Raw genomic sequence first — 24,311 nt, 5'->3', positions numbered from 1 at the left:
AGAAGAAGCAGCAATCTACTGTCCCCTCTCATTTGTTTGAGTTTTTACTCATCTTCCGATTCTCCCATGCATGTCGTCTGCAGCTAGCAGTCAGATCTCACCAGTCTCGCACAACTCCTTCTCTAGCATATTCCCTAAATGTTTCTTTTCTGGCAACATGCCCATCAACAGCAAGAAGCACATACAGTGGGATTACTACAATATTCTTTTACAGACAGGTGGAAATATTAAATTTATATAGTTTTCCCACTGCTTGGATGAATGTTTTCCTGAGTAATAAGTTTAACTTCTGAAAATTAAGGGCACTTTGGGAGTATTGAGGTTCATTTCTCTTATGTGGGCAGCTGGAGTCACCTTCTTTCCCTGGACTGTAGGGTATATCCCTGCCTTTTCTTCATAACTGGTAAGAAGAGCAGGTTGACATTACTTGAATTCTTTTTTGCACCTGATACTTTCCTTTGAGACTTTCGATGCCTTAATGCAGCATTTTCCAAATTTTATCAAAGAATGACAGTTCTGGAAGATGTTAATAGGTGTGCCATGAAAAAAGTTCTGTGGTTAAATAAGTTTGGGGGAATGTTAGTAGCAGAGTCACTGCATTGCGCAGGACTTTGGTGCCTTGACTGCACTTGAGGAAATCTGTTTACAATGAGGACATGTTGGGTTGGGCAAACTTATTTGCGTGCATACACCCTTCTTCAGGGTATACATAATTAACATCTCAAGGGTAACACTGCCTGGCTTAGAACATTTCTATATTTGTTTACAGATAATTATGCTAATATGTTTGAATATTTAGTAAAGGACGCCATACTCCAGTTAGCTGTTGCTTGGTATGCTTCCATCAAATTACAATCTAAGTATTTGGATAACTTACATCACATTTTTTGAGTTATGTTCCGTTGGGATTTCTCTTTTGTAGTTTAGTGTAGATGGACATTTCCAAGAAATAATTTCTATACGTTTCTTTAGTGTTAACCTCTCCTAAATATATTGCTTGCTCTTAACCAACAATTTATGAGAATAATTCTTGTATATATCCCCACAGGTGATCAATTTTCTCAGCCTATTAAATTTCCCATGAATGGAATCTCAGATGTGAAAAATACCTCAGGAGACGGTGAAAACTTCCCGTCAAGTTCTAAAAAGTCTGAGGACTGGCCTGACTGGAGTGAGCCTGAGGAGCCTGAAAACAAAACTGTCAACATCCAGATTTGTCCTACAACCCCCTATGATGCTGCCAAGTCCCCACCCTCTAACCTGAATGTGGAGGAGGAGACTTGGGATGACTTTGAGCCCAGCAGCTTAGATTCTGAACTAAACCCAGGAGGTGGAATTACTGCTGCAAGACCTGTTACCTCAGGGGAGCAAAAGGCCATTCCTGCTTTGCTTCCACTCACTGAAGAGTCCAAGCCTTTGAAATCAAGCCTACCCCAAAAAACCATTCTTGCACAAAGTGGGGATGACCCAGACCAAACCAAGCCACTAAAAGTGTTGTCACAAGAAAGGCACCTTAAGCTTCCATCAGAACTTGGTTTAGGAGAGGAGTTTACCATTCAAGTAAAAAAGAAGCCAGTAAAGGATCCTGAGTTGGACTGGTTTGCTGATATGATCCCAGAAATTAAGCCTTCAGCTGCTCTTCTTCTGTTACCTGAACTGAGGACAGACATGATGGTTCCTAACAAGGATGATGTCTCACCAATGATGCAGTTTTCCTCAAAATTTGCTGCAGCAGAAATTACTGAGGTGAGGATTATTGTGCTACCAGTTTAAGGATTTCCCTCATAGGTGCCAGTTGTACTGTCCCATTTATAACAAACACCTTGCTGTTTTCCCAGTGAGGGAAAAGACCAGTGTGCACCATTGGTTAAAATGATCAAGTGAAGTGTCAAATCAGTTCTTATAAATATCTCTTCTTCCCCAGAAAAGTATAGCAATGCCTGGGGTTTCCTGGGCCACTTGTTACAATAATAACCTTTTTATTTGGAAAAGGGATTAAACCAAGAATATGTTGTCACAGACTGATTTTATTGGATTATATTGTCCTTGGAAAGTTATTTCCAATGCTGTGGTTTTGTAATACTGGAACCAAAGTAATCCTACTTTTCAGCTTCCTGTTATAGTAAGTTATTTTACTTAGCACAAGGAAATGTATTGTGGCATCAAAAGATAAGTGTTAGGCCCCTTTTGAATTCCTGATCTTTCAATTTGGATATGCTTTGTTTCGGCGGTTACCCTTGGTTTGCTTTATCTCGTTGCAGGGAGAGTCTGAAGGCTGGGGAGAAGCCGGGGAGCTGAACTGGGAAGATGATAACTGGTGACGACGGGTATGAGTTAAACTTTAGGGAAAAGGATTCCTTTAAAACAAATCAAACTAATACCTCACAAGTGGGCTCTGCAGACAAGAAAACCTAAACGCATCCTGTTTTCCCATACCAGGAGCTCTTTTTCCAGTCTGTGCCAACTGCAGCATGAGCCCTCGAGTGCTGGCTGAAAGCCCGCACAATGCGGACGCTCCAGGACTGGCTTCTCAGAGGAAGAGCCTGAGTGCACTGGACTAGGGCCAGCTTCTGTGAAGAGCAAGCTGTGGAAAGGTTGAATTTACTGCTTTTTTCTAGGACAATTCCAGAAGTAAAGAAAATAAATACAAAAATTCAAGCTGATTAGCTTAATTTTGTGCCATTTCTTTAACAGAAGAGTAGGCTCTATTATGAAATACAAACTACTGAAAGAATTTTAGCTGTAAAGTATATAAATGATTTTAAATGGTAAGTTTTCCTTAGGCAGCTTATTTATTTGACAGTTGTGCTGTCCCAGTGAGTGGCCCTGTGGGCACCGGGGCAGTTACTCACTGTTCCACATGTATTACGTTGTACCAAAGTTCTTAATGAGAAATATCCTCCACAGTCCTGTTCTCTGAATGTCCAATAAAGACTATTTTCACTAGATTCAACTTACAAAAGTTGTTTTATGTGTTAGAAAAGGTACAGACATAATTACATCATATTTTCATTTACAAGAAAGACATATTGTAGGATGACAAAAAATCATATCTAATTTTATTTAGTGATAATATGGCCCAGTCCATTCAAGTTTCACCCTCGAGTACACGACGTTTCAGCTTATCAATCCTTTCCTGGAGTGTTTCCATTTTCATCAGAAGCCAGTCTGGAGCAGGAGACTTCTGGAGCAGTAACTCAACTGTCTCCAGGGCCCCCGTTGCTGCCTGCACTGCTGACCTGTACTCTTCTTCCAGGGGGAGCTCGTGACGGGCTCTTTTTGCATAAGGCTGGAGAAAAACATGTCAGTAATGCTGTGATACCTACCCCAAAAAAGAACTTCCTTCTGGACTAGAGTAAAGCTTATTAGAACAAATTCTAAAACTGTAAAAAAGGTTTATGTGCAAATTTTATTCTTGTCATTGGTTCACACCCCCACAATCATCTGAAAACATATGTGAAGGCATTTTTGGTTTATCAGTGATTCAAGGTGCTGCACCATTATTGTCCAAGGAAATGAGAAGTGCTGCCTTGTCCAGTCATTTCCATTGAGTATTCCTTAGACATATAACCTGTCCTTACAGAAAAGCCCCCAGTATGAATTTTCTAAATGCTTCCAGTTTTATTTTTAATGCTACGTTTATAATAAGAGCTGTGGTCTTTCAGATGCTTTTGGAGCCAGTTCAATAAACTGTCAAGCTTTCTAACATCACTGTACTAGGAGAGGGGAGGAAAGGTTGGGGCCAAGACATCCTTTATAATCACTGTCTTCTAAGGAAAGTCATAAATTCTTAAGGGCTTGTTTACACTACGGATATATTTAACTTTATATATTTCAGGCATACAAGTTACATATCTTGAAAACAAGTTATTAACAGATACTTAAACTTGTTTTCTTTTTACAAGAGTTGTAACTAAAGCTTACCAGAACATTGTTCCTCTTACGGATTACTATTCCAAATACACTATCAGTGCTCAAAACAATATTTTGAATATCCTTAGTTGTGTCCTATTTCTGCCTTTTAATAGGCAGATATGATTTCTACACACTGCCAAAAATTATTAGGCTGGTTTGATAAATGAGGCAAGAAATCCAACTAAACATTTTGGAAGGTAAGTTCATTAGTTTCCTTCTGTGGTTCAGAAACTCCTGCATTTGTAGCATTACCGGTACAAATACATAACTCTTCCAAAGGTTACTACAAATAATTGAAAATTATATTGAAAGAGTATATTTAGTATGATGTTTAAAACTTTATTTTTTTGTAGTCCCACCTCTGTTCTATGTGTTGATAACCTTTCAGGAAGAAGAAATGTGATTTTTAAAAGAGCACCTACCATAAAGCAGGAGAATTTTACATGTCTAGATCTATTTGGTTACTTTGATATTTAGTGAGGCCAAGAACCATACTCATTTCTGTTTTCCTTTTATCAGTAATATGGCCAGAATTTCTCTCATTAAAGCTTGACCCATACTGAAAAGCAGTGCATACCTGTGAAGATGACCACTTTGCTTCTTCTACAGTCACTTTAGCAAAGGGTTCCCAGAAAATACCTTTTTCCTTTTTCACACGCTCCACTCTGGCAGCTGCAGTTTCATCTACAAACCCAGTCTGCCAGAGAGCATGAAAAACCAAGTAAACATCAACATGTTAAGCACTCTACTAGTAGTCAGAAGATGAAAAGGCCAGTGTGTGTGTGTGTGTTAAGTGCTGAGTGTTCAACTCTTCTGGCTTAGCCTGTGAACTAGGCAAATTTTGGAAGTGGGACTCATCTGTAAATGTATCCTCTTAGTGTAATTTAGATGAAATTTCAGTGTTCTCCTTCCCTACAGAAAAGCTGTAGTGTCTTCTTTCCAGGAAAAAATGATAGTCTGCTAACCTGTAGTGTAAAGGGTGAGAAATTGGGGAAAGCAACATGTACACACACATACTCAAATCCAAATATATAACATATAAGATAAAATACACATAGCCCAATTTAATGGGCATATTATAAAAAACAAATGAAGCATAATTCACCTTCTCCTGGTGTTCTAAATTTGCAGTTTAACTGTTCTGTTAGTGCTTCAATTAACCCTTAACTTACATCATAACACTCACAAATGTGGGAGCCATATGATTCAACAGGTTGGTTTAACTGTAATAGCAGCTTTAAAAATGTCACAGTTTGGAAAAGTAGGTCTTGGTCTCTGTCAGTGCACAAAAGCCTTGCCTAAATCATATCTAAGTTACAGTAATGAGCATGAGCCCCTCAGGCCTGCTGTTCTTCATGTGTGTCCAATTACGATTAGTAACAGTTTAGGGATCCTTGTCAGTTATCTCCCTGCCTGAGCTATCAATGCTATGGTATCACCAACTACAGGCAGAGTGACAACAATGTGTCACCACTGTGCTGAGCACTGTGAAAAATTTAAGCTAAGAAGATATTCAGCTTGGTTACAATAAAACAATTTCAAAAAGTAAGTGACACTACGACTTTGATTCTATATAAATAAAATACCTTCTCCAGAAAGGATACAACTTTGTTCTTAGTTTCTTCAGAACTGAGACATTGTGGAACTATCTCTTCATGATTTGTTCCCTATTAAAAGATTGAGAAACAAGACCAATTTTAATATTTCAACAACTTGCAAAGACAAATACATGAGTTTTAAGAGCTACCTTAATCAAAAATGCATTTCAAAAGAAAACAGTGCCAGAGGATACTCAAAAGAAGGTAAGCTCATAGTTCTTTCAGGGTGCCTTAGGATAATACAGTATTAACTTGCGTAAGTATAGAGTTGTAAGCTTTAATTACTTCTGCTCAGTCATCCTAATGTCTCTGGGCCCCTTATGACCAAAGGCATGACTGCACAGCGACGGACAGGAGTAAAGGAGCAACCCATGCCAGCACTGCCTTCTCCATAGAACCAAACTAACAGGCCTGTGTTTGTCAACCTAACTAACCCCTATGATAGTTTGAGATGAAATGTATTATCGTTCAACCCAAAAACACCATCTGGAAGACAGTGCCTGCGTCACTAGACCCGGTTTGAATGCTTGTTCTGATTGTTACAACCCACACTTCATTTCTCTATGCCTCATTTTTATTTTAAAGCCTGTAACATAGATGATTAGTAATATCTCCTCTAGCAGAAAATTTTACGACTAAGATACAAAAGCAACTCAGTAAATGTTTTTGGAATGTTCTGGAATATCTGAAATGTTAAAATGTTTTGGAGGTCATGATAGATGGGTCTCATAATTTACCTCAGCAAACTGAGTAAACGCCTCCAAGGTATGTTGTTCTAGTAGCCAATTTCTGTCAGTTAGCAGTAAGGCAAACATAGAAGACAGGTTGGGCAGAATTTTGTCCTAAAAAGAGAAATCTTATTAAATAAAGGAAAACGTCAGGAGAGTACATTTGCTATTCCTAATGTCAAGTTTCCCTAATTCTGTCTCGGTGAACCCATATTAAAACAAAGGTTAAGTCATGGCCCTCCTTTGCTCAGATCCTTCCAGTAGCTTCCCATTTCCCTCAAAGTAAAACCCAAAGTCCTTACACTGGCCTGCAAAGCCCCACCACCTCTGTGTTAGCTATACTGGCTTCCCTCGATATATCAGGCATGCTCTCACCTCACAGGCTTTGACCTACTATTTCCCTTGCTCAGTAGGCGCTTTCCCCAGATGCCTGCGTGGCTTGCTCTCAGCTTCAGGTTTTTACTCACATGTCACCTTGGTGAGGTCTCCACTGTCTATATCCCATTGAAAACTGTACCCCCACATACACCTTCTCTCTTCCCCTTCTTCCTTTCTTTCTCTCCATAGCACTCACCACCATTTAATACACTATATATATCACCACTTTATTAGTCTGCTGCCTCTCAACAGGCTGAGGGTGGGTATTTATTACTTTCGTTCACTATTGAATCCCCAGTGATTCATAGCGCCTGACAGATAGCAAGAACTCAATTTTTTCTTGAATGAATAAATGAATCAATCTCATCTCATAGCTTTAAATGCCTCTTATATGCTGATGAATCCCCAAAATCTCTTCAGGCTTTAACTTCACTCCTGGGAATATATATATTCCTGGGACTATATAAGGTAATCTGTGCTAATAAAACATTTGTTCCACAACTTCTGGGCCCATCAGGGTCTGTAACTCTGCACTAATGAAGCAGCATTTTGGAATACATTTATCTTATGCTAAAAAGAAGATAGCTCAAATGCAAGTATCTTTGGATACTTTTATCCAGAGGGTTGTAAAGAAGCTATCAACATCCATATCTATCTCATGAGACATAACCTTACATGATACAAACAAATGGTATGGTATTGTTTACCTGTGAACAAGTAAGAGAGCCCTTTAGAAACTAACCAGTTAACATTTTTAGTTTCAAAGATTTTAATCAACATGTACTGAGAGAACGTCCATCATGTTTTTGCTCTAATTACATAAAAAAGTTCTCATCAGTGAGCTCTTGTTATAGTCTCTCCCATGGAGATGAAAAAAAAAGTCAGCTATCTAGAATTGTTGGGTTTTGACCATAGTAATAAGGAATGCAAAACTCAATTTAGGAGGAGGGTCTTCCCGTGTGAGATATGTCGTAAAATTCAGTAGAAGTGTACTGCCAGGCATTTACAGTACAACTTTGTAAATACATATCTGTCAACTATATGTACTTTGTTTTTTAAGACTATTTTTGAAAATGTTGCAAACGAGCTCCCTTTCATGGATAGAGAACCAAGAGAATAAGTCTGATAAATTACCCAAGTTCCTCATTATACACTGTTCCCTAGACGACATAAGATACGTTTTCCTTCCTCAGGAACACTGTGTGCTAGAGCCCAACTGGGACAAGAATCTTAGACTACAGCCAACTCCAGAAATGACTTGTATGTCAACATATATTTTTCTCAAAGAAAGTAACTGAAAATGAGTTCTGTTTTGACAAAGTCACCCTCTCTCCACAGAATTCCAGCAATTAAAAGCCTAAAAATCCCTTAGTCAGTAGTAATTCTTACAGAGATTTTAACCCGGGAACAGAATTAAGAGAGTATTACCTGGATAGCTTGAGGTATAAAAAGTTTTCCTAGAGAACACACAAAATCGAGCACTGCCAAACAAACGTGGTCAGGGGGCTCTAATCTAAGGAGTGAGGTCTGCAGAGTTACTACCTACAGAGGCAAAGACCAAAGAACAGTTATAAAGGAAAACAAGTATTTTGTAGAGACAATAATGGCTCAGATTTTCATGGACATGTGGGGAGAAAAGACCTGCAGCAGACGAGCACTCTGCAAAGCCTCGCTTCATGGTGAGATTTGCATAACGCTATCACATAACTGTGTCAGTTATTAACAGCATTCATCCTACCAACCACTGTAAAAAAGAAGTGTTCCTGAAAAACTATATACCAGCGCTCTTCTTTCAAATCTTTAAAAAGGATTTTATATTTTAAATTCTAGTGAGAGAAGTTCATTATTTAAAGCAGGGATTGGCAACCTTTCTGTAAAGGGCCAGATGGTAAATATTTAAGGCTTTGAAGGCTACATGTTCCCTGTTGCTTATTTGTTTATTATTTTACAAACCTTTAAAAATTGTAAAAATCATCCTTAGCTCTTGTCCTGAAAACAGGAAGGAGGCCATAGTTGGCTAACCCCTGATTTAAAGGAACGCTGAGATAAAGTCTTCTATAAGGAAAGCAAGGCCTAAATGAACAATTTACTTATGTTGAATTTTTAGAACTTTAGTTATTTGGGTTTTTTAAAGGTAGGCACAATCATATCAAAATTATCAGTATTTAAATTTTTCAAAAAAGAAATTAGAACCTTCAGGATCAACAAAAACTTTGAGTCAGTTATTCTACTGTATTCTCATTCTGTATAATTTAGTAATCCATGTTACACATATAGTAATTAAAAAATATATCTAATTAGTAAATATTTGTTAATGCCGAGTTCTTCATGTATACAACCACTAACCAGTCATCCCAATTTAACAAGCCCTCAGCAAACAAAGTATCAACTTGCTCCCTATTCTTACCTGCTGTATCAGCTGGGGATCTAGAGTTTGAATGAAAAATCCCAACAGTGGAAGTAAAAGGTTGAGTGTCTGTTGAACATAAGGTTGACCTATTACCTTAAATAAGAAACACAAAGTAATTTTGGTGAAAATTTTCAATCACATGAGAATAGCAACTTTTTAACTAGCACTTATTATATACCAGGCAGTACGCTAAGTGCTTCTATTTATTACCTCACTTATACCTTATAACTCTTTGAAATTATTATTACCCTCACTTTACTAATAGGAAAAAGGGACAGAGAGGTTAAATAATTTGTTTAAGATCACATGGCTAGGAAAAAGCAGAGCCATGATTCAAACCCAGATTTACCTTGGATGGGGATCTAATTACTTTTGTCTGCCACTGAAAAGCTTGTACATTCCTTAGTCTTCTTACAATTCTATTTCTCTTCTCCATAATTGTTTCTATCGTGACACAGTAAGCTGTATCGCCAGCAGAGACATCCTCAATGAATATTTATTGAACGAATTGTGAGGATCAGGGGAAAGAACTTGTTGAAGTCAAAATACTGCAGTAGGGAAATCTGACCATCCATAAACTTTAATGATAAAACATCTGCAAAACCATTTCTATTATTTCCCCAAAGTGTGAATGTTGCCTTCAGCTTCCACTGGCTGGGACAACCAGAGGTCACACATTTATTTCTACTTAGTCAAAGATAACAATCATCATATTTCGATTTTTAAACATCATTTTTAAACTACAATAATCTGTGGAACACATATCATTTTAATTCTAGCCCAATCATCACTTGGCTTTCTGGCTTTTCTGGGGAAGAGGAATACAAATTAGCCACATCCATCCACGTGCCCCTCCCACCTTTAAGCCAGATCACTCTCCATTGCCCAAAAGATTTTATAAAAGACCCTAGAATCACAGAAACAGGCTACACTAACCCACAAGAAAAGAGAAACAACAGGGGAAGAGATTTTTTTTTTTAAATAGGGTCCAACTGGTCATGAAAATAGTTAGCTGGACTTCACTGTCGCTTTACTAGGTTCTAGTTTTACTAACATAATTCCAACACACTCTTAAAAAAAGAACTGGCTGCAAGGGAAAGTTCCAATTACAGGTTCTACCAAGCACTAAACAAATTAGATACATTTTACTCTACTGGGAAATTTCAGTACTACTCTTTTTTCAATATTTTATTTGTTCTTCAGGGAAATGATCAGTTGCTTTCCTTACCAGTTTAACATTTAAAAAAGCCCAAAGCTGACTCCCAACTTCCACAACTGCAGTTTGTTGTCCAGTATCCAGAGCTTCACTGGCAGAACTACACACAGCGAGCAACGCAGAGAGCGCTGCGATCTAAAGGTGAGACAGGGAAAGGACCCGCGTTTAGATCCTAGTCTAGAGGAGCTGGAGCCCAGTTACACAGAGTTACTAACAACTCTTCATAAAAACTCATGCAGAATTATATTCCTAAGACTCAAAGCCATCTTTTCAGCTATTTCTTTAATACAAATATATTTTATTAAAACTAGTTTTCCTTATACTCAGAAACATTTGCTTCATTTTTCTAAATAAACAAATCTTTTTTCCTTTTAGGTTGAAAATTAAAACAAAATGGAAACAGCATTACATTTTAAAAAATAGGTTTGATACAAATAGTATGATTGAGCTAATTTATAATATTCATCAACGAAAAATTCTATTTTTTTCACATTATGCACCTAGCAATCTTTTTAAGTTACTAGATTTTTCTTGTTGCCGTTGTTTTATAATTAATCTTTCAAGTTCCTCAGCAACACTGCATTCAATAAGCAAATATAGTACTTAAGAAATACACTATCTAGAATTTGAAACTGAAAACAATCTTTTCTGGATTCTGTATATCAAATCTCTCTCTCTGACTGGCCAGGAATGGGGTTGGTTGGTGGTGAAAGTAAAGCGAAGGCCATATGAGAATGTAAAGATCAGTAACAATCCATTATACTTCAACAACCACACTTAATTTGATGTTATTACCATACAGCTCTCTAAGATTTACCTGTTTCCTTTTACAAATAAACATGTTAAATGACCTGCCGAACTAAAGTTTTGGTCACAGAGCAAAGATTCACTCAATTTTAGAAAATAGGTGCTTTTATTTTACCTAATACAAAAAATTTTTTGTCTTTACTATAGAATTTAGTGCACAATAAATGCAAAACCTGAACAATTTAACCTACTCCTAACCAGGTATTTAATAGTTTCCCCAAAATAAAGGTACATAAAAATTTATATTTCCTTTGGATATATGTAAATGTTTTAAATTATCTTGATAATTACAGTCAAGTGCCATTCTTTAACAGAGTATCAGAACATTTACACTCATATGGAAAAGCAAGCCCTGAGAACACCCTGAACCTAAAATTGCAAATAGGACCCCAACCCCTTGAATGCCCTGTCCCCATCCTTGCCTGATTTTTCTCCACTTATCACAAACTGAGAGAGACATATATAGATACAGATATAGATATATTTATTACTTATTTCACTGTCCACAGCTCAGCTAGAATGTTAAGTCCAGGAGGGGAGGCATTTCTGTTTGATTTGTTCCCTGATATATCGCCAATGCCTAGACCAGAGCTTGGTACACGAGAGCATTCAAAATATGTTTGTTGAATGAATGAATGAGCAAATGAACATTAAGCTGGAAAATTCAACTATATGTACTATATTCAGTCAATATATTTTTAAAAACCATATTTTTTACTTCTTACAGATAAATATCTTTTTTATCCCATTATTTTAAAAGGAAGCATTCTAAATAGAAAGGTAAGTAAAGGGGCAGAGTAGGTCTGTATAAAATGAGGGTTGTATTTTGTCAAATAGAAGAATCATGTCTGCCTAATCCAGAGATGTGTCAGCAAAAAGACTACAAATGCAGTTTTTCATAATGTCTTTCATGTTGTTCCAACCTGTTTTGAGCTACAACCACCTCCCCCAATATAATTTACATCCATCAAGATAATACAAAGTTTCTCATAGACCCTTTTACAAGGTAGAAATCTGAAGACCTTGCTGGGTTCTAACCTGAGGCCAGAGACTGTGTCCATCTTATTAACAACCCACCTGCAGTACCTAAAACAGCACTCAATAAACAGCTACCAAATGAATCAAATCAAGCAAAATCATCACCTTACCAGAGATTCAAGTTCTCCCAAAGTGTGTGTGCCGCTCAGCCACTTCTTACACTGTGCGGTGCCCACTCTGGTAACCTCATGTGCAGTTTGTTTCCTCAGCTCAGCAGGTAATGCCCGGAAGGAAATACACTGCCACAGGGGCAGATTTTCTGCTTCTTTTGGGGAAAATTTCTGGATAAATTCCACCTGAAATAAATTGTTAAAGAAACAAAAGTAACATAAGGCAGTCTGATGAAGAGATACGCAAAAGCTAAGTACTAGCTTCCATATTTAATATTTTCAAAAGTTTTTAATTGAATAGTAATATCACAAGGTACCAGAGTAAGACCAAGGTAACTTAAATGAACACGCATTATTATTGTTGTTGTTGTTGCATTTGTTTCCAAAATGAAAAACACAGTTTAAATGGAACACAATATTAATGCATTAAGAAATGTTAAATAATGTATTTCCTTATTAGTCATGTCAGCTATTTTATCACGTCTCTACCCAATAAATCTATTATTTTCATAAGAATTTGTGTACTCATCACCTTGTACAGTTAAGTCAAAAGTAACATTCCAAAATATGCCAATCAGAGATTGATTCAGCCAACCTTTGTGGCCTGCTGAATGCAGTAGAGGACTTATAGAAGCAAAGGCCACAGGTTCAGTTCTCCAGTGGGCTAGCTGGCTCAGCTCTACTTTAGACAACATACAAAATCCATTTCACAAATATAAGCCACCAGTTCAGAACAGCGTGGTTGGCAAATGCATTCTACCACTGAAATAACAATCCAAAGTGCTTGCCAGGTTAACAAAAGACAGTACTGTTTTGTTAAAATGAGGTGTCAACAGACTAGATAAAAATGGACAAGTTCTAAAAAAAAAAAAAAGTTAAAAGGTTGAATTAGTTTCTGGTGGAAAAATACCAAAAACAATGGTGCACTTAATTACTAAATTAAGTATAATCCAACTAGGAAGTATATTAATGTAATTTCTTAAGAAGAAGAATTCAATTTACAATATCCAAAATCTACTTGTTGAATGAAAATTTTTCCTACATCAAAAACAAAAAAAAAACCCACTATACTAAATTTGACAAAGAAACTTTCCTATGTTATGTACTATATTTTTATTTGAATTTTATTTTGTTTGCAGAAAATAGCTGTCAAAACAAGGGAGAAATCATGTGGCTATCTTTTGCAACAGCTGCTAAAGCCAGAAAAATGGATCCCTCGATGAGCTGTGACTGTTATAATAAGCAGCTTTAGTCATGAAACCAGACAGCATCAGGAAAGCCACAAGAATTGTGCCAACTGATAAACATCAGTTCAAACGTGATCTTTCTTTATAATCAAGTCCAATGAGTGAGTGAACTAGTTCCCCTCCCAAAATAGAAACTATGAATAATAATGCCTTGGACAATATAAAAGGGTAGGTGTTGCCAAAATTTGTTACATAGAAAGAGTGATTTATTTACTATTCTGAGTTTGAAAACCCTGGTCTCAACACAATTTTAAAGATTTAAAACTGCTAGTAACGACAATAGTTTACAAGAAGTGAAATATAAGGGAATAATTCAGAGAATTATGACTTCCCTGCTTAAAATTGAGGAGAAAAAATACACCAGTGGGCTTAAAATGCAAATAAATCTAGTAACTTTTACTTTACATGAAAAGCACAAACAAGCACAACTACCAGTGTGCTTAAATCAAGCATATTAAATCCTTTCCACTCAGTTAGGTAACCTCCTTGTACTTTTGCTTGTTTCTATAAAACAGGAATACTATTAACAGTTACACACTAAAAGAAATAATAGGATACTCAATAATTACTCTCCATATTGAAACAGTAAATGTATTTTAATCTCTCTATATACTGGCATTTTCCTCAAAATTACCACAGACACCTTTCTTTTTTTAAGTAAAACATCACTGTACTGGGATTAACTATTTTCATTTATGTTAATACCGCAGTACTGATACAAAATCTGGGTTTTTATTTCACTATTTAAAGATTTTTATTTATTTATTTTTTCCCCCCAAAGCCCCAGTGGATAGTTGTATGTCACAGCTGCACATCCTTCTAGTTGCTGTATGTGGGACGCGGCCTCAGCATGGCCAGAGAAGCAGTGCGTCAGTGCACGCCCGGCATCCGAACCCAGGCCGCCAGCAGCGGAGCGCGCACACTTAACCGCTATTAAACCGCTAATAAAAGGGGCCGGCCCTTTTATTTCACTATTTGAAAAGATACATCTTGTATGCAAATAAATTGAATAATTATTTCCAGCTTCCCTGCTTTCCCCTCCCGCTTTTCTCTCCAGCCTGTGCTTTCTCACCTCTGCTCTTGTTCCCGCCACCTCCCTTCCATTGTCACCATCCTTCAGTTTGCATCTCAAAGGCCACCAGCTCCAACAGCTTCCCCATATCCTACCTGTTCCCACATGGCACCTCCCAGAAATGATCGTCTAAGCTATGAACACCCAACAAAACCTGATTTGTGCCTCAGTTTTGGCACTCATCACATACCACCTTTTATTATGAGTATTTTTATAAATTTATAATTTCTACTAGATTATATGTTCCTCGAGACGTCATGACATAGTGCAGTGGTTTCCAAGTTTTTTATTTTAAGCAATAAAACACTATTAAAAATTAATTTATGAGCAAGCTTTATACATCTAAACAATAAAAGCAGATTTCCTATGGTTAAAGGGGTAAGGAGGCAGAGTCAACACCCCACAAACAGAGGAGGCCCCTGAAATTGCTGCATGAAGAACAGTCAAAAAAGAATACTGGATTAGTGGAAAAGCCCAGATTTTGGAGTAGAGAGATCTGGTCTGAATCCCAGCTCAGCAGTTTCTTACAAGTGAGTTTGGGGAAATTCTCTAATCTCCCTGAGTTACTATTTCTTTTCCTATAAAATGGACATATCATCATCTATCCCACAAGGCTGATGTAAGGACTAAAAGAATTAAAGTGCCCAGTATAAAGCCTGGTCCATAGTATAGTCTCAAAAAATGTCAGTTCCCTCCATCCTTCAAGAGTAGGGATCATGTCTTACGGGAAAAGGAAAAAGAGCTGGGCATGGCAGAAGAACTAACACTTGTTAGATGCTCACTTGATGCATATCTAGACTCTGTATCTCGAGTCTCCAACAGCCATCTGAGTGTCTCACAAGGACTCTCAGAACAGGGAATCAAATTCAGCTGTGTCCCTTAATTTTAAATTTTAGCACAGTAACTTGACCATAGGAGGAAATCAGTAATCTGATAACTGAAGGAAAAAATTAAAAGTAACCCCTCATTTATCTATAACGTACATATCTGATAGCCTCAATTATCTGGAAAATTTTAGAAAACTCAGAAGGACGTAAGACATTTCTAAACATAAACTAGAGTCTATCTTCTTTAGTTGTTAACAAAGCTTCTAGACCTCATTTAGAGCTAATTCATTCTGAGTGGTATTATTCTAAAAGTTAAAATTTCACAACCACCTTAGGAAAGGGATAATTTTATTCCTATTTTATATATAAATGAGAGAATTGAGGTTAAAAGGACCCTTTCCCTCCCCAATTCCATTTCTTTAGGAAGGGCCTCTCAGTTAACAAGGCCTCTATGAAAAATAATGTACCAGGAACCAGGGGCAGACCTTTGACAGGGGAGTAAAAAGTATTAAAATTCAAAGAGACCTAGAGCTGACCACTCTTGTGGAGTTTTGGAGGGAAGAAAAGCAGCCCTCACATATTTTCTAGAGGGCTAACAGGTGGGCTTCTGGCCTTAGAGACACCTGCAAGGAAGAGGGCTAGGTGGTTGGTGTGGTTCTCTGGTGCCTGGCCAACCTCTCTAAGGCAGGAAAGCAGACATGGACTTGGGGCAAATACTCAAGTCAGAAGTAACTCCTAGCATTTACTGAGCACTACTCTAAGCCTGACAATATGCTAAGTGTTTTGCATATATTATCTCTAAGTCCTTACAAAATTTTTCAAAATAGTTACACATATCAGCCACTTTGCAGACAGGGAAACTGAGGTCCAAAATGGATGACTTACCCCAGGTCATAGTAAGCCAGGATTCCAACCAAGGCCTGTAACCCCCTTCACTAACCTAGTGGTTCCTAATCTTGTATCCATGTCAGAATCAGATAGGAATTTAACAACAATAATAACAAAAACATATTACAGATCCTCACTTCATAGCTACCACTCCATCCCCACTCCATTCACAGGTTAAGGTCCAGGAAGCTGTATTTTTTAAAAAGGAGCTCCAGTGACCAGTCCAGGGGACTGCACTGGGCTCCACAGGTTACTGTGACTGGAGAATCTCCTCTATCACGGCAGAGTTTGTTTTCCTCACAGCAGCAAACAACTAAGGCTCATCATACTTTCAATTTTCCCCTAAAACTTCAAATTATTTACTGTTAAAAAGAAAAACAAGAGGGCCGGCCCCGTGGCTTAGTGGTTAAGTGCGTGTGCTCCGCTGCTGGCGGCCCGGGTTCAGAGCCTAAGTGCAAACTGACGCACCGCTTCTCCGGCCATGCTGAGGCTGTGTGCCACATACAGCAACTAGAAGGATGTGCAGCTATGCCATACAACTATCTACTGGGGCTTTTGGGGAAAAAAATAAATAAATAAATAAATAAATAACTAAAATTATAAAAAAAAAAAAAGAAAAGAACAAGAGACATCAGTAAGGGCATAAATCATATCTAGCTCTTCAAAATAAGTTAAAAGGTGCAGCGAATGTAGAACCATTTCATTTCAAGTATCTTAAATGTATGAAAAATAAGGGGAAAGATATTTCAGGAAGACAGAATTAGAATGATTACCTAAACCTGCAGCAAAGACACTGACAAAGATCCTCTCTGAGATCAAACTGAAGTCAGGCTCTTCTAAGCCCTCTTCTCAACTAGCCTTCGACTTTGGGCCATCCTTGTTGGACCTGAATCATCCAGTTTTAGCAAGAACCCTGGTAAGTCAATTTAGAAAGAGTCCCTCACCCTTGGTATCTGATCACCCTGGTCTGTGTTCAGCAACAATCTTGTCAAGTCAGTGTAGCCAGCATCACCCCCACACCTCTTAGTAATCTGTATCCATTAACCTACACCTTGCTCCTTGACTATAAATCCCCACCAGTCTATGCTGTATTCAGAATTGAGCCCAGTTCTTCACTGAGGTCTCTTTTCCTCTATCATAACAGTTCCTGAATAAAATCTGTTTTTACCACTTTAACTACTGTGTAGCTCTGGTTTTTCTTCAACAACATCAAAATCTAAATCCATCTAAAAGCAATCAGCAAAGCAATCAATATATTAAAAATTTATGCTCATATCATGTCAACATTTAAATGTAGAATAAATAGGAGGAAAAAAAAAGCCTTCAAAAGAGTCTGAATCCAATTCTCAGCAGCTGTTCGAAGACAGTGACAAAGATCCTTGCCTGCTGGGGTGGGGCCATGAAGAAGAACAGACGCCTCAATAGCACTGATAGGTTGGTGAGCTGATGACATTCTCCAGGGCAAGATTTTATCTGGGAAAAGACAGGAGAGAGAGGAGAGAGTGAGTGACTTAAAATCATAGCTTTTATAATGAGAAAACAATTTTGACACTATATTTAAAAACAACACTTTGGAATTTCTATGTCTATTTCTAATTACTATTTTGATAATAAATTGATACGTCAATTATCCTACTAAAAGACAATTCATGGAATTTTTTAAGATCTAAGCACAATAGTGCAGAGCTGGATATAACAATAAAGATGGAAGCTTCACCAAAAGATTTTATAAACTCAATCTTCTAGAAATCAATTCCTATCATAATGTACTAGGAGAGCTTTATTCAAAGGAAAGCTTTTATTTAAAGGAGACATAATACATATAACATACAAATCACTCTTTATCTGTTTTGTGCAAGATGTGTTAAGGATTTAGTAAAGTGGGTAAGCGCTCCAGACCATTAGCTGTGGAGACATAGATGTCAGCTATTCAGGTTATTATACACCTCACTGGATTTAGTCTACAACATCCTTAAAAGGTAAACCAAGCAATATATGACACAATAAGAAGACACAAAAGACACATGGACCCACATAAGACCTTGATCAAAGGCCAGGAACAAAAAACAAAACAACAAACAGGTCATGACCATCTTAAATGGAACATATCAAAATCTCAGAATTTAAAGGAAAAAAAAAATCAACATTGAAAAGATTAAAATAAATCATGATTAAATCATTTTCTCCTTGTCCCCATTCAGAAAGCATTACTTCTTTTCCCAAAAGGCATTGATTGCTATCACGTTCAGTCCCTCTCAAATCATCCTGACTAAAAGAGATATGACAAAATAAGAGTCAGCTTGTCTGAGTCACATTAAAGAGAGAGAAAACTCTTGCTCACCAATGCTACAACTAGCTCTTTTCTTATTTTCTACTTTGCATTCAACTTTATTATTATTATTTTTTTTTGTGAGGAAGATCAGCCCTGAGCCAACATCCACGCCAATCCTCCTCTTTTTGCTGAGGAAGACCGGCCCTGAGCTAACATCTATTGCCAATCCTCCTCCTTTTTTTCCCTTTTCCTCCCCAAAGCCCCAGTAGATAGTTGTATGTCATAGTTGCACATCCTTCTAGTTGCTGTATGTGGGACGCGGCCTCAGCATGGCCAGACAAGCGGTCCGTCGGTGCACGCCCGGGATCCAAACCTGGGCTGCCAGCAGCAGAGCGCGCGCACCTAACCGCTAAGCCACAGGGCCGGCCCTTCAACTTTAAATTTATTCTCAACCTTGTCTTTCTTTCCCAGAAGAATTAATGGAACTCCATAAAATTTTGAAAATATGAGACAATTTCCTGGTTTTACACTGTTTCTAGTACATCATTCTCAATAGCATCAGCATTAATGCAGCGAAAGAAACTGTCAAAACAATTTAGCTACCATGCTATTTCTCCTTTTGATATTCACATTCTTTTTTTTTTCTTTTAAAGATTATATTTATTTATTTTTTTCCCCCCAAAGCCCTAGTAGATAGTTGTATGTCATAGCTGCACATCCTTCTAGTTGATGTATGTGGGACGCAGCCTCAGCATGGCCAGAGAAGCGGTGCGTTGGTGCGCGCCCGGGGTTCTGAACCCAGGCCGCCAGCAGCGGAGCACGCGCACTTAACCGCTAAGCCACGGGGCCGGCCCTGATATTCACAGTCTTTAAGGTAATCACATCCCCAAAAGAAGTGCATGGAAAGTGGGTGTTTCAGGGCTTGTAATTCTACTCACCAGATGAGCCACGATGGTGACATGGTGTGCACAGAGTTCAGCAGACCCATATCTGGGATATAAAGAGAAGGCAATCTTTATACAATTATTCACAAAAGCAAGGCGATGAACTTCCATAAAGCACTAAATATTCTAAACTGCAGTTATCTCCATGGCCAAGGAATATCACAATATACACAACTACTTAAGCAATGGTTACCTATTGACTTGAACCAAAGAAATGAAAGAGGGAACCCGGTTCCTAATTTAGTGCTATGACATGAAATCAAACCATTTTGGGAGACTATTAAAAGATTATTGAGACAGAATGTTTCTATAAACTTACAAGTATAAAATCATTTACTGTTGGTCACTACAATACATCAATCCAAAAACCAAAAAAGTAAGTATGCTGTACCGAGCAAGGAAGCACCATGCATCCATAGCTAACAAAGAGGTGATCATATTGGCACTGAGCACAGCATTCAACAGAGCAGCATCCTAACGAAAAACAGCAAGTTAATGACAAATTATTATTAATATTATATTTCTCAAAACAACAAAACACTTTCACAATCCAAATAACAACAGATCCTCAATGGGAAAGCTCTACTTTCTAGTATCTGAAAAGAACCTATGCTGCCATTCCCTCAACATTTATTGAACACCTACTGTATATTAAGCATTGTGCTGGGCTACGGAGATTCAAAAATGGTTTTAACTGTGGTAACTCAATCACTAGGATCCACAAAGAATCTCTAAGTAGCCTGAAATCTTTAAAACAATATATACAACATATATGCCTACACTTTTGCTTCTGCCTATTTGAATTTACAATATTTAATATGTGTCAGATATTACCCATTGTATAATATCTTAAATGATCTTTATGTAAATTCTAAGAATTTTTTTCCTAGAATATTCTCAACATCTCTTCTAATCCAATTCCATTAAAAAAAATCTATATTATAAGATCTATAGGATCTATAGGAGACTTGGTACTACATAGTATTACTTATTATTATTATTATTACTTCTTTTCTTTATGAAACTGAATTAGGTAAAATCCTACATATTTTTCCTCTTCTCACACTGTCTTTCCATACCTTCCCACCCAAAATGTCTTCTCAAATATTTTAACTAAACATTACATCCGAATACTATGGGACTCTATGATTACCATTTCCTAGGACACAAATGAATTAAAGAGCAAAATGCACAAGCTGAGAGAAAGACATTCAAAAAGAATACACATTAACTATTCCCACTTTCTTCTGTATATGAATCATGATTTCAATAAAAAGAAAGCAAAAGGGTAATCTCACTTAGACCAGCAAGTAACAAACTTACCAGTTCGGGAAACAGTGAGGGATGAAAGGAAGCAATAAATGCACACAGATGAACACACACATGCTGATACAAGGTGACAGCAACCTCGGCTTGCCCTTGACTCCTTACTCCTTGTAAATGGACGGGTAGAGAGAGCTCACCAGAACACTGCTCAAAACTGGAGAAAATGGCTCTGAGTAGAGATACCCTGCAGGGGAATTGAGAACATTGAACCTAACATGATTAATAGTTAATAATTAGCAGGTATATTAATAATATGACATACATAGGGTTATTTTAGCAAAGCAAAATGTCTCAAGAGGTATGTATCAACAACAGTTTCCAATATGTGTGACTATGTATCCATACAAATAAAATATAGTCACTGCTAGAGAAATTCCTTAAAGGAGAAGAATTTTCCTGTACTTTTTTTTTTATCATTTACCAACTATTTACTTAGTACTGAACTATACAAAGTCAAAGACAAAATTCATCAAGGAACTTGAAATTTAAATAGCTAAATTAGACATCATATATAAAATAGAAAATAGGTATTATAGTTCAGATAGGGAGGGGTCATTTTAAGATTGAAATGGTTTAAGAAATATTCATAGAAGATTTAAATAACAAATTAAAAATGGGCAAAATATAAATAGGTAAAGAAGACACAGCATGAGTGAAAAGGTAGACACGAATAACCAGTCTGACAGAAGTCAAGTGTGTGTGTAGAAAATGAGTTGAAAGGCTGAGGAGCAAAAGTAGAAGATGGTGACAGAATGGGATGGGCTTTAATATGCAAAGCTGAGGAGTCTGGACATTACGCTTTAGTTTTTTGAGCAGGAGAACAGGAAGCAGATCTGGGCTTTAGGGAGACTAACATGGTAGTGCACAGAATGGGCTAAAGGAAAGGGTGAAAAACTAGAGCATAGCAATAATCCAGGGAATAAGAAACTAGGGCCTGGTATTGGCAAGGAAGATGAATCCAAGTGAAATTTCCCAGGAGGTAACGTATAGTTTCTAGCATTCTATTCATCAGAGCTTATTTGTAAATGTACTAACTACATCTACTCTATTACACTAAATGTTCATAACACTGAATATTAGGCAGTACCTTCTAAAAACTGAAGAAAATTAAAATATTTTTAGCATCTGTCGTAGATTTATGTCTATTTATCTATTTTTATAAAGTAGCAATATATATGAGATCTGGATCACATATTAACTAGAACATGTGACATAACAAAAAATTTAATTTCTAGATCATTCCAAACAATAGGGCATTTAAACCATCCATAATATGATTGGATATAAACACCACCACGTTTGCTACCTGGTTGTGGTTTCTGAGACCTGGCTCTCTGTGCACCACAGGGTCTGCACATCCTCAGGCTGAGCAGGCAGCTTATCCATGATGACAACCAGCAGCAGACACTGTGGGAACTGTAGCTCACATGGCAGCTCTTACAGGTAATCAAAACACATTAATTAAGTTATAACAAATTGGTAAAAACATACTCTACATATTTTCAGCAGAAATCTGATTGTGATATACAAAGAAATTAGAGGCATAATTTTTTTAAATGAGAAATATGTTTCAAGAAAAAAAGCAGAAAGAATTTTAAATACAATTTTAAAACTTAAAAATGAACGAGTATGTAAGGGAAAATAACCCTATCTCTAACATATCATAATTAATAAGAGATGATTTAACATTAAATCTCTTTTGAAATTTACCTAATTTACTGTCCAAAACCACTTGCAGGAAAGGTTGGAATGTGAGAAGCTGAGAGATGAGGGGATCCAGGGTGACTAGGAAAGTACTGGCCATTTCTTCCTGCTGTGCTTTAGAAATCCTGGCGGCATACAGGCTTGGAGGAAACTTGCTGGAAAGGGAGGCAAAAAAGTTCCTTGATTAATAGCTTTCTTCTAATTTTAGGTAATTTTAGGTAAGTACTGCAAACTGACGTTCTTCTAGCAGTGGAAATACATAAAAAAATAAGTAGCATGCGTTTTATAAAACAAAATTCAAAGTACTGAATCGACACCATAACTGTATGAAGACCTCTGAACTAAATAACATGGCTATAATTCTATAAAATTAAAAGTTTATAATCTTAGAGAAAAATTTAGTATTGTTTTGATACATTTTAATACCATCTTGACAATGATACCCTTAATAAATACTGTAAAAATATGACTCAAATAACTAGTAAAAACATACATAAAAAGATATTTCTGATAAATTCTGGCCTAATTACTTCTATTAAAAGTTGTTTTAAAATAGGTAGAATGCTGAATTTACTATGAGTTAATGCTCAGTTTCTCAGAAGCAAGAGCTTTACAAGAACTAAACTGAATAGTAACACTGAAGGAAGAGGCAAAGACTTTCATGGCAAATGTCTCAGTAAGTGGGGTTTAAACTAAACTTCAATCAAAACCTACGTGAAATAAAATACGTATTCAATATTTTTTTGCCATGTTATTTTAATTGTGGCAAATTTGATAGGACACGAAAAAACCCTGTCTAGAGGGAGAAAAGCATTTAAAAGGATGGACCTAAGATAACCACTTGAAGTCTTTGTAATGTGATGGAGAAAGCACCAGTCTGTCAATTATTAGTTACGTGACTTTGGTTGTTTCATTTGACCTCACTGAGCCTCAGTTTCTTCACTTGTGACATTGATTCAGAGTTGTGAGGATTAAATTATAAGTACAGTAAGACATAGAGTCATACACCGTATAACAAACACCGCATAACAATGTTTTGGTCAACAATGGACTGCATATACAACGGTGGTCCCATAAGATTAGTACCATGTAGCCTAGATGTGTAGTAGGCTATACCATCTAGGTTTGTCTAAGTACACTCTACGATGTTCACACAATGAGGAAATCACCTAATGACGCATTTCTCAGAATGTATCCCCGTCATTAAACGAGGCGTGACTGTACATAAATAAAATGTAGGTAATGATACTCCATCGACTTGAACTACAGCTACTGAGCATCAAAGCAAGTATTTGTTTTTCAATCAAAAGAGGTATTTTAAATTAATTTATTTGACAAATGTTTATTAAGTGCCTATGCACATGTTTTGTGCCTTTCCAGGAGTGGGTGATATAGTAGTAAAGAGAATATACAGTCACTGCCTTTATAGAGTGTACATTTTAATGAAGGGGGCGGTTAACAAACAAGTGAGCAGGTAAATACATAATATAGCAGATGTTAATAAGTGCTATAGAGAAAAAATAAAACAAGGTAAGGTGGACAGGAAATTCTATTGAATTGTTTGAAAATGAGTCATTTGAGGGTTTGCACAGAAGTCATGTATCTAACTTATGTTTTATCACTCACTTTGGCTACTGTACAGAGAACAGACTAGAGCAAGGCAAGAGTGTAAGCAAAGACAGTGGGGAGGATGCTCTTTTGCAAAAATCCAGGCAAGAAAATAATAGTGGATGGGATCAGATGGTAGCAGTTCGGGTGGTGAGAAGTGGTTGGATTCTGTACACACATAGTGAATACATATATTTATACTGAAGGTGATACTGACAGAATT

General features: G+C 37.0%; 2 protein-coding genes across 8 annotated transcripts in view; one reads left to right on the top strand and one right to left on the bottom strand.

Annotated features, from left to right (window-relative positions):
* The window catches only part of SCYL3 (SCY1 like pseudokinase 3), a 37,918-nt gene extending 34,970 nt beyond the window's left edge, over window positions 1-2,948 (top strand). For all 4 annotated transcript variants that reach the window (XM_087437848.1, XM_004425056.3, XM_087437851.1 and 1 more), the window contains exons 12-13: window positions 1,049-1,746; window positions 2,262-2,948. In XM_087437848.1, the coding sequence (XP_087293974.1) occupies window positions 1,049-1,746; window positions 2,262-2,321 (758 nt within the window). In that variant the 3' untranslated portion in view covers window positions 2,322-2,948. The remainder of the gene's footprint in view (window positions 1-1,048; window positions 1,747-2,261) is intronic.
* The window catches only part of FIRRM (FIGNL1 interacting regulator of recombination and mitosis), a 41,200-nt gene continuing 19,837 nt past the window's right edge, over window positions 2,949-24,311 (bottom strand). For 3 of the 4 annotated variants that reach the window (XM_014783441.2, XM_087437821.1, XM_087437824.1), the window contains 14 exons: window positions 22,487-22,635; window positions 22,083-22,212; window positions 20,774-20,960; window positions 19,842-19,924; window positions 19,445-19,496; window positions 17,618-17,707; window positions 12,201-12,386; window positions 10,258-10,380; window positions 9,027-9,122; window positions 8,048-8,161; window positions 6,251-6,355; window positions 5,502-5,582; window positions 4,493-4,612; window positions 2,949-3,289 (listed from right to left, as the gene is read on the bottom strand). In XM_014783441.2, the coding sequence (XP_014638927.2) occupies window positions 3,089-3,289; window positions 4,493-4,612; window positions 5,502-5,582; window positions 6,251-6,355; window positions 8,048-8,161; window positions 9,027-9,122; window positions 10,258-10,380; window positions 12,201-12,386; window positions 17,618-17,707; window positions 19,445-19,496; window positions 19,842-19,924; window positions 20,774-20,960; window positions 22,083-22,212; window positions 22,487-22,635 (1,717 nt within the window). In that variant the 3' untranslated portion in view covers window positions 2,949-3,088. Of the gene's footprint in view, window positions 3,290-4,492; window positions 4,613-5,501; window positions 5,583-6,250; window positions 6,356-8,047; window positions 8,162-9,026; window positions 9,123-10,257; window positions 10,381-12,200; window positions 12,387-17,617; window positions 17,708-19,444; window positions 19,497-19,841; window positions 19,925-20,773; window positions 20,961-22,082; window positions 22,213-22,486; window positions 22,636-24,311 lie in introns of those variants that run through there. The other variant, XR_015553880.1, reaches the window with a different exon arrangement.

This window comes from Ceratotherium simum, chromosome 2 (assembly GCF_057802395.1).
Source record: "Ceratotherium simum simum isolate JZ-2026a chromosome 2, ASM5780239v1, whole genome shotgun sequence".
NCBI lineage: Eukaryota > Metazoa > Chordata > Mammalia > Perissodactyla > Rhinocerotidae > Ceratotherium > Ceratotherium simum.
The sequence above is the reverse complement of the archived record's forward strand: the minus strand, read 5'-3'. Positions and strand labels throughout refer to the sequence as shown.